The sequence below is a fragment of the Arachis duranensis genome, chromosome 6 (assembly GCF_000817695.3).
Source record: "Arachis duranensis cultivar V14167 chromosome 6, aradu.V14167.gnm2.J7QH, whole genome shotgun sequence".
NCBI lineage: Eukaryota > Viridiplantae > Streptophyta > Magnoliopsida > Fabales > Fabaceae > Arachis > Arachis duranensis.
The window spans coordinates 6,086,576-6,096,489 of NC_029777.3; the positions used below are offsets into that span (position 1 = coordinate 6,086,576).

A 9,914-nucleotide genomic window follows, 5' to 3' on the forward strand; every position below is an offset into this window, starting at 1 on the left:
TATCTTCTCAAGTTTCTTCTTATTTTACTCTTTTAACAAGAATAAAAATAAAAAAATAAACAAGAAAGAAGAAGAAACACATAATGGTACAAAATTACTTGAAAGAGGATGAATTTACATTTATTCAACTAAAAGAAAGAAAGAAATAAGGAAAAGAAGAAGAAGAAAAAAATACAGCATTAGAGAAAACATTTTTCTGTATTTGCAGCAAATTTAGGTGTAACACAAAAATATTCGAGTGTATTGTTTAAGAATTTTCGGTGTATGTATGCTGATAAGTTCTACATAATTCAAAACTCTTCCTCTTTCTCGTCTTCTGCTGCTTCTTCTTCTTTTTTTTCATCATCATCATCACCATCTTCTTCTTCTTTTTTTCTTATTCATCTTTTTCTTTTTGTTTTACTTTCTCGAGTTTCTTCTTATTTTACTCTCTTAACAAGAATAAAAAAAAATCAAACAAAGAAAAAGAAGAAACACTTAATGCTGCAAAATTACTTAGAAGATGATGAATTTACATTCATTCAATTAAAAGAAAGAAAGAAATAAGGAAAAAAGAAGAAAAATGCAGCATTAGAGAAAATATTTTTCTGTATTTGCAGCAAATTTAGGTGTAACGCGAATATATTTGGGTGTAACACAAAGATATTCGAGTGTATTATTTAAGAAATTTCGGTGTATGTGTGCTGGTAAGTTCTGCATAATTTAAAACTCTTCCTCTTCCTCCTCCTCATCTTCTGCTACTTCTTCTTCTTCTTTATCTTCTTATTTCATATTCTCATAATTCTTTTTGTGAGAAAAAAATTAAACAAAGAAGAAAAAAATATATAATGTTGCAAAATCAATTGAAAGAGGAGGAGAAAAAAAATGCAGCAACAACAACAATAATAAAAAACAACGATAAAGATGAAACACGCGAAGAAAAATGAGAAGAAACCCAAAGAAGGAAGAGGAGGAGGAGAAAGAACGCGGGATACAAAAAGAAACAACACGATTTTATGCGCTCATTATGTAAGTGACTTATATGACTTAGAGACTTGTATGTGTAATAGCATTAAAAAAATAAATAAATTGTGTTGGCCTTGTAATATTACTAAAAAAAATTAAATTTAATTATTTTATTAATTTTTATAGTTTTACTAAATTTATAATTAAATTTTTATAATTTTTTTAGTTGAGTTTTTAAATTATTTTTTTAATTAGGTCTCTATCACTACAAAAATATTTGAGTTAATAAATATTCTATTCCCAAATTAAAATTACCAATATTTGATTATTAGACATATTCAAATATGTATATATAATTATGATTGATTTTTCTTTTTTATTAGATAAACTTTTTCTCTTGTCAAATAGATTAGACAATTCTTAATATTAAATATTATTCACTCACCCATACCATATTTACACACACAATATTAAAGATTTTATTCACTATTTGACATCAACTAAATTTCAAACTCAGGTACATTTATCATATCGCAAGGCATAAAAATAACTGTTAGACCAAAAAAAAAAATATGGGAGTTAAAAGACACTACTTGGATTGAGTTAAGTGAACACTGACTACAATGACCACTACAACTTCACTCGGGTTGGACACTATCTATTATCCAATGGAAAGAGTTTTAAATGTATCATATCGATATTTTAATTATTTTAACCATTCATTTGAACTATAAAAAATATATATAATATATATTAATTAAAATCAATAATTAAAACAACTGAAATACTAATATTTTTGATACATTTAAAATGTTTCCTATCCAATGATCAAGTATCGTTTAAAAACTTGTGCCGCTTAATCGAAGTAAGATATAAAGTCTTATTTCGCTCTGTTCATACTAAATCTAAAGATTGAAATGTTTTTAGTTATTTTTTATGATGACAATGATATCATACTTGTGCACTGCATAATGTCAAAAATATTTATTGTGGTCACGTTAGAATTCATGAGAAAAAGAGTCATACAATAACCCTTTAAGAAAAAGAAAATTAGACAAAACAATTATTAGAATATAGTTATAAACACCATCTGTCTTTGTTACCACGATAAGAAAAAAAGTATTATGGTAAAAAAAAAACAGATAATGAATATATTAAATTTACACTATTTAAAAAATTTAATACACTTTTTTTAAAATAAAAAAGATCAATACAATATGATAAAGCAAAAAATTAACAAAATAACAAAATAAATAAAATAAATAATTCAATCCGTAATATTTTTGATATTACCGTCAACAACTATAGGAGTCAACACTATATCATTTTTAGTAGCTTTTTATTGTTCTACTTTAATTGTGTGTTCTTGAAGAACCTACCATTCTTTCAATCCAAACATTTCAAATAACAACAAAAAAAATTAATTAACCACTAATTTTGTTTCTTTTATTTTTTTTATCAGATGCTTTTCTTCAACTCTTAAAGTACTACTTAAGAGTAACTCAGATCATTTACAATCTATTTGAGACAAACAACTAAATACACTACATCTGTCAAGTATACTCACAACTAAAAAATAAATTCAATCTCTTTTTTACATAATATACAAATAATGTCATTCTGAACAATAATACTTAGTCTATACAATCTTTCATTAGTATTAACCCGTTTAACCAAGACAAACCAAACAAATAATTCAACTCTTAGTGGGACAATATCTTTTTAGATAATGTTAGCGAAACTATAACTTGTTATATTTTTTTGGAAGCATTTCTGACTGCATAACCTGCACAAAAGAGTTAGTAGAATAAACGTTTTTTTTTAATCAAATTTCTATATAACTCGATCTTTTCTCTTGTATGTTAACCTGACTGACTGTGAGATTCTATAGAGTTGGTTCAGTAGTCCCATCTTCCATTGGAACAACTTCCTTTTCTGTTGAAAATTCCATATCCATTCTAACTCATCTCAGAATCCACAATCCCCTATAACTGATCCTCTTTGGTTTGAGATCAAAAAAGTTTTGGAAAAATATCTTTCAAAGTACCACTTTATAGCTAGTTGTCTTTTCAGAACCGAATCTTTCTCCCCTCTCCTAATTTCATAGACAAACCTCCAATTAACTTCTCTATCTCATACATGTGGTTATTTGATTTGTAATTGACAAATATCCTTCCAAGAGTCCCGTGTAGATGTAGGCTGACTAGCAAGCAACTCTGAAGGATTCAAATTATTGCATGAACACACAATCTTCTTCTATAACGAACAACCTTCTTTCAAAAATTTCTACCACCACTTAAACAAAAGAGATGTATTCCAAATCATAGCATCCTCAACTCTCATTCCACCTAATTTTTTCGGAACCTACACCACTTTCGATTTCACTGAAGGTATCCCTTTTATTCATCCTCTTTACTCCACAAAGATCTTTTCTACAACAAAATTAATTTCTCTGCCACATATTTTAACATCATATACAAGCTAAGATAATACACATGAAGGCTATTAAGAACATACTTAATAAGAACCAACTTATCAGCTTTATTAAGGATTTTCACTTTTCACATACAGAGCTTTGCTTCCACTCTGTCTATTATCAGTTTCCATGTCTTGACAAATCTTGGATTTGTTCCGAAAGATATACCAAGATATTTTACTAATAATAATGCTTTCTTACAATCTAACAACCTGCATATCCGTTGTGTCTAATCTTACTTACAATTAACTAGAAATAAATTAGACTCTGTCAAAATTTTGATATCATTTCAAAATACCGCAATAATCTTTCGTAATTTTTGATAATCTCCTCTTCAGACAGGCAAAATAAAATATTGTCATTTGCAAACTGAAAAATCAGATAATTCTATATTATCTCTTCTAATAAAAACGCCCATTTTTTACTATGTCTCCAACCATCCGATATAAAACATCCACCACAAACACCAACAAATATTATACACTTATCCTTAATTCTTTTTAGGTCTAATTTTTACACTATATAATACAAATATAAAGAGTGAAGTTCATATTTTCTTCTTCCTCCATCTTTTAAACAAATTAGACATCAATTCTTGAGCACCATAGAATTTCCTTTTTTTTCTCTATGCAATTGTTGCATAATGATTCTATTATCTTTTGATTTCAATAAAGTTGTATATGCACGTGGCTCACTAAACAAGCTCTTTAAACGTACATGATAGATACTAGATAGCTACGAACACGAACTTCCCTTTATTGTCGGACTAACTCTCTCAAGTGTTGTTAACTAATTAACATCGCTCCAAACCCAATTACAACTCATCTGAACAAGCTTCAATATTAAGAATCTGGACACTCCAAGACACACAGATAGTGCCGGATCCAACAACATCAAATCAATCATACAAAGCACACATGTTCAACCACTAATAGCAACAACCTCTATCATGCACATCATAATATATATAATTAATTAATTAAGCATGCATCCTAATTAATCTCCATTTTTCTGAGAGGAACTTGATCTAAAGGCTTCTTGTGATTTGTGGCTGCAGCAGGAGGAGGAGGAGGGTGTAGTTGATCAGATTTGTACTTGTACCTTGAGGCCCAGAAGAGGTAGTTGAAGAAGTTAATGCAGCTAAGAATGGCCAAGAACCAATAAAACAAGTTGAGATTATTGTGATTCAAGTCAAAACCATGCAACCACCCTTCTTTACTTGGACTCACTCTTTTCGTAACACCATTTATGACATTCACAAACACCGTGCTCAGAAAGTATCCAAGAGACATGGATAGCCACGTCAACGATGTTGACAACGATTTCATCCCCGAAGGAGCTTCTCTGTAGAAGAATTCCAACAGTCCCACAAGCGTGAACATGTCCGCAACACCAAATATAGCGTACTGGAATGAAAGCCAGAACAGGCTTATGGGGTTAGAAGGGTCTTTTCTCCCTCTCTCCCTTCTTTTCACCTCAACAATTGCAGCCACTGCCATTGAGATTGCAGAGAGAACAAGGCCTACTCCAACTCTCTGTAGTTGTGTGATTCCTGAGGGGTGGTTTGTGATCTTGCGTGCGAATGGGACGAAGAATAGTTCGTATATGGGGACCAAGATGGTTATGAAGACAAGGGGTATAACGGGAATGGAAGGTGCTGGAACTGTTAGAGAACCCAGTTTGAGGTTCATTACATTCCCTTGCTGAACTGAGAATGTTTGAAGCTGTGCCAAGCATGTGTTCATTATGATGGTGCTTCCAACTATTGGTAGCATTCTTATTAGGATCTTCACTTCTTCTACTTGTGTTACTGTGCACACTTTCCATCTATCTGCCTTTGACTTTTCTGAAACAATCGCTGCTTTATCTAGGAACCTGATCATCATCGTTAAAAGAAAATAATAAACTAATACTTTAATCAATATCATGGTTTAAAAGATTATTTCCAAAACGAAATATAACCACGGTCGCTGTCAGAATTTAAAAGGCATGGAATGAGTGTTCAAAGATTAGTGGGCCCAATTGCTGGACCAAGTTGTGTGTTTGTGTTTGGCTTTATCATTTCCAGAAAATTATTAAGTAAGCTTTTAATTTGTGCATGCAAGTTTGTTAACAAGTTAAGTGTAAAGCAGAGTCACCTAATCTGGTTGGTGTGTGCAATCTTCTCTACAGCAGCATCTTTGTCACTGATCTCATACAATTCTTGGTGTGATTCTGGCAGTGACAGCTTTCGGTTCTTAAAAGCCACAACAAGAACCTGAAGAATCCTCAAAATGGGGCTATCTCCAGGAGTTTTGATTCTATAGAATGGTTTTCCAATAGCAAGAGTGATGAATCCAATGGAGGAAGCTATGGTTATGATGAAGAATCCCCAGTGCCATGCTTTCTGAGTGCTGACCCAAACAACAGCAGTTACACCAGTGATTGCTCCAAGAGTTGAACTCATTAGAAGCCAGTTGAAGAAGCTTGCAAGAGCTTTTGCTTCACTTGGATCCTTGTCATCAAATTGGTCAGCACCAAATGCAGTCATGGAGCCTCTAACCCCTCCCACTCCCAATGCCAATAAGCACAGTGATGTGTACAACATCACTGCTATACCACCTTTCACACAGCTTGATTTCCCACATGCTTCTGGGTGTAAATGCCTTGAACCAGCTTGAACACTCAGCATTGCCAATGCCTAATTCATAGTTACATGTGAATATGAATATGAATGTGACATATCAGGTGTTAATTCTTTACTTTATTAGCTACTTAGTACTTACCATGACTTCAAGGGATCCAAAAAGCAAGCATGTGCTGAATCTGTTTAAGTATGTGTCTGAGATGAAGCCTCCAACAAGGGAAAGCAAGAAAGTTGAACCCATGAAGTTTGTGAGAGTGTTGGCTGAACTTGACAGATCAAAGTGCATCACCCCATAGAAGTAAAGCACTAGGCTCACCATGTTTGCCACAAATCCCATGTTGTCCAATGCTGACAACACTACACAAAAACAGGAACAGGAACAGCACAATTAAAAGGCTTCAAGCAAAAGAACACAACAGAATTAAAAGTTTTTTTTTTCTTTTCTTTTCTTGCTTACCAAAGATGAACATGGAAGCCCTGAATCCACCTTTTTTTCTCTTCCATTCTGCTAGGAGCTTCTGTTCTTCTTTTTCCTCTTGGTCTGCCTGCATGACAAGATCAGGATTGGAAGTCATCAACCATATGTATGTACAATGAATCAAAGAAGGTGAAGAGATAGAGATTAGAGAAGCAGCATGGAATGAAGTGAAAGACTACTACACTAGGCTTACCATTCTTGAGATGTGAATGGAGAGTTTTAGAGTTTAGACAAGAATGTATGTGATAGATGTTCAAAGGAAATGGTTTTCTGTGAACATATAATTATAACCCAAAAAGGGAAGCTTCTGAGAAAAGCTCTATTTCAGAAAATGATGGTAAAGAGAGTAACTTTGAGTTCAGAAAAAAGTAACTCCTATGGCCTTATTTTCATTGCCTCTTATCATTCACTTATTGTCCTCCATTCTATTTATCATGCTATGTGTCTCTTTTTTTCAAATTCAAAAGGCAGAAATTTAGAAAAAGAAAAAAAAATTGAGCTGTATTATTGATACAGAATCACGTATAAGGAGAAAACAAGTGGGTTTAAGGGGTGGTAATTATGGATGCTAAATCAATCAAATTATTGTAATCAAGCCAACATAGTGCCCCACTCCTCCTAATACATATGCTTGTCTTTGTTGAACAATCCATTTCTAGCTACGTTATCAAATGCCTAAACAAGAAGCTTTCAGAAAAGTTGATGGGTCAAATTGAATTTGAAATGAAATATAGAAGAAATTTGCTAAACCTTTTCCCCTGCTTGATTTGATTCATAGCATGCATCATGTGATTAGGTGGTCATATCACACATTATCAAATTCATCAACTATATATAGACTTTAAAGTAGCATCATCATGCATATCTATATCACGTGGACTCTTATCATTTAGCTCTTAATTATTTTTATTCATTGTCATGAGAATAAGACCTCTAAATAGAATTTGGTAGCTCTAAGAAGTTGAGTGTGTCAGTGTGAATTCTACTACTAATTGCATAGTTAAAGCTGTCAGCAACCTCGTGTGAAAGATTGGACCATTAACTCTCTCATCATACTTTACTTTAAAGTGAGGAATAATGAGGTTGAAACTTGTTCCTGCTATGGTCAAGCACCTTTGTCAGAAGGATACTATGCACATCATATTTTTTTTCCTTGCCATGGTAATTTTTAAAACATAATATGTACCCTCAAGAAGGAAACACACAATCCATTTTGTCAAAGTTGACTTTTCCCTGCTTCCATATCATCCAAGTTCAATTAATGTTAAAAATTATAAAATGTATCTTAAACTCTAGAGATAAAACATTATAACAAATATTCAAAGTTGAAAGTTGAAAGCATTTGTCACATGGTACAGCTCAGAGTGTGTCTACCATGTTGTTTTTATAGAGCTCCAATGCTTGATAAAAGCCCCATGAATGTCACTTTCTCCCTCATATTATGGATATCTATCTACACTCTACACTCTACACTCTACATACAGGAACTGAGAGTTGTTTGTTTTTCCCTCTCTTTAACTTTACTTTTGCCTTGTGATCTTACTCTAGTGATATAGAGTATCCAATTCATCCGAAGTGTCTCTTTCAAAATAGCAGTCTAACTTGTAGTAGTATCTCAATCATGCTGAATCTTTTTTCGTTTAAGAATCACTGTCAACTGACAACAGAGTAACACCTTTTATTTCTATCTTCCACACTGTTATGTGAGGCAAAAACGTGTCACCCCCTTCATCTCCATACACCATTATTTTCTTTCATCTTTCAAGTTAAGCCATGCTCAGTTAAATCCTACCCTCACTGTATATTATTATGTCTTGTCCTTCACTACATTCATTCATGTATAATTATTTCTCAACCATGCTACCTAGTTTCCCTAATCTACCATTATTTTTGGACATGGGGTAATCATAATAGAATAGTAAAAAAATGAGCACTATTTGTAGCTATTGAAATAGGTAAGAGAAGTTACTAATGCTCTTTGCGTGTGGATGGAAATTTATTTCATGTGCGAATCAGTGACTAGTCTTTCATAGTGGCTGTTGAATGTTGATGCTTCTTCTCTACTTGGGATCAGAGACATAACATCATGGTCCTCACCAATGTTCATAAAATAAATTAAATTAAATGTTCTTTTAAAAAAGTTTGATATATTAACCCTACCTTCCATGCCATGCATATGCTTTAACACCCGTTATTATCACTTCTTTCCCCACAAATTTGTTAGTGCTTTTTCCAAAGTGATAATAAATTTTCTGCTTGTAATAAATGTTATCTCATATCTCTTTCTTCCCTTCTCAACATGCATTGTGTTCACTGTATCGGTTGTTTTCAACCTCCACAATTCTATTATTGCTACTTTAATTGGAGGAATGTTTTCTTATTAGTTGGTGGGTGTGCATGTGAATCAATGATTAAGACAAATTTCGCTGGAAGTGACCAAAATATTATTAGGGGGAGAAAGAAAATAATTTATTTAAACTTTAAACTCTTTCAAATTCAATGATGGAAAAGTGAGCTTCATCTTTTCTTTTTCTTTCTTTTTTATTTTTGGGTAGGTGGATAACTATGTTTTAATTTCTCTACACAATTTTATTTTCCCCACCACACGCACATAATTTTTTAGTGAGACTCAGATTGATTGATTAAATATTGTCATGATTTAAAAATATCTTCCAAGATTAAAAATTCGGTTTTCTTTTCAAAGGCACAGGGACATCTAATTGACGCGCTAATTAAATATAGGGTATATCTATAACAATATCTATAGTAATGTATAAAAGGTATATGAAGAGTTTAATATTCAATTTTTTTGCTTTTTCATTTTAATCTTATCAATAAAAAATAATTGATATATAACTATCATAAAAAGATGTCAAAAATATAATTATCAGTTAAGTTTTTTTTATTCATATTGTAGTTATTTTTTTATTCACATGATCACCAGCATTTTTTTTAAATCTTCATCTACTTTATTAGATTTTTTTTATTTTTTTATCTTTCTTTTATTTATTAAATCAATTATATATTGAAACACTTCTAATTACTTTTTGTTTCGAAAAAATTAAAAGAAGTGAAACTACACATGCCAAAAAAATTATAAATTATCATCAAAAATGTTATTTTTATGGAAATTATGAAAAGATTTATTTATGCTTAACTAAGTTACAGAAAGATTGAGAGAAAGAGATGGAGTATATATTTTTTACAATCATATAATTTATATAGATAAAAAAAATGTATGTTTTCGTAAATTTTTAACTAAAAAATAAATTATTTTATCATTTATGAATTTTAGAAAGAATGAAGATAAAGAAAATAAAAAAAAATTTAGTCTTAGTTTATATAGTTTAGTACTCTGTGAGTACTCACTCTTTGATTTGTTATTTAGT

General features: G+C 31.5%; 1 protein-coding gene across 1 annotated transcript; it reads right to left on the reverse strand.

The window, feature by feature from the left end:
* Positions 1-4,242: 4,242 nt before the first annotated feature.
* Positions 4,243-6,932, reverse strand: LOC107492251 (protein NRT1/ PTR FAMILY 4.6). The gene is made up of 5 exons (XM_016113252.3): positions 6,719-6,932; positions 6,505-6,592; positions 6,187-6,404; positions 5,560-6,101; positions 4,243-5,296 (listed from the first exon to the last, which is right to left on the reverse strand). The coding sequence occupies exons 1-5, from the start codon at positions 6,719-6,721 to the stop codon at positions 4,414-4,416; spliced, it is 1,734 nt and encodes a 577-aa protein (XP_015968738.1). The 5' UTR covers positions 6,722-6,932; the 3' UTR covers positions 4,243-4,413.
* Between the last annotated feature and the right edge of the window lie 2,982 nt (positions 6,933-9,914).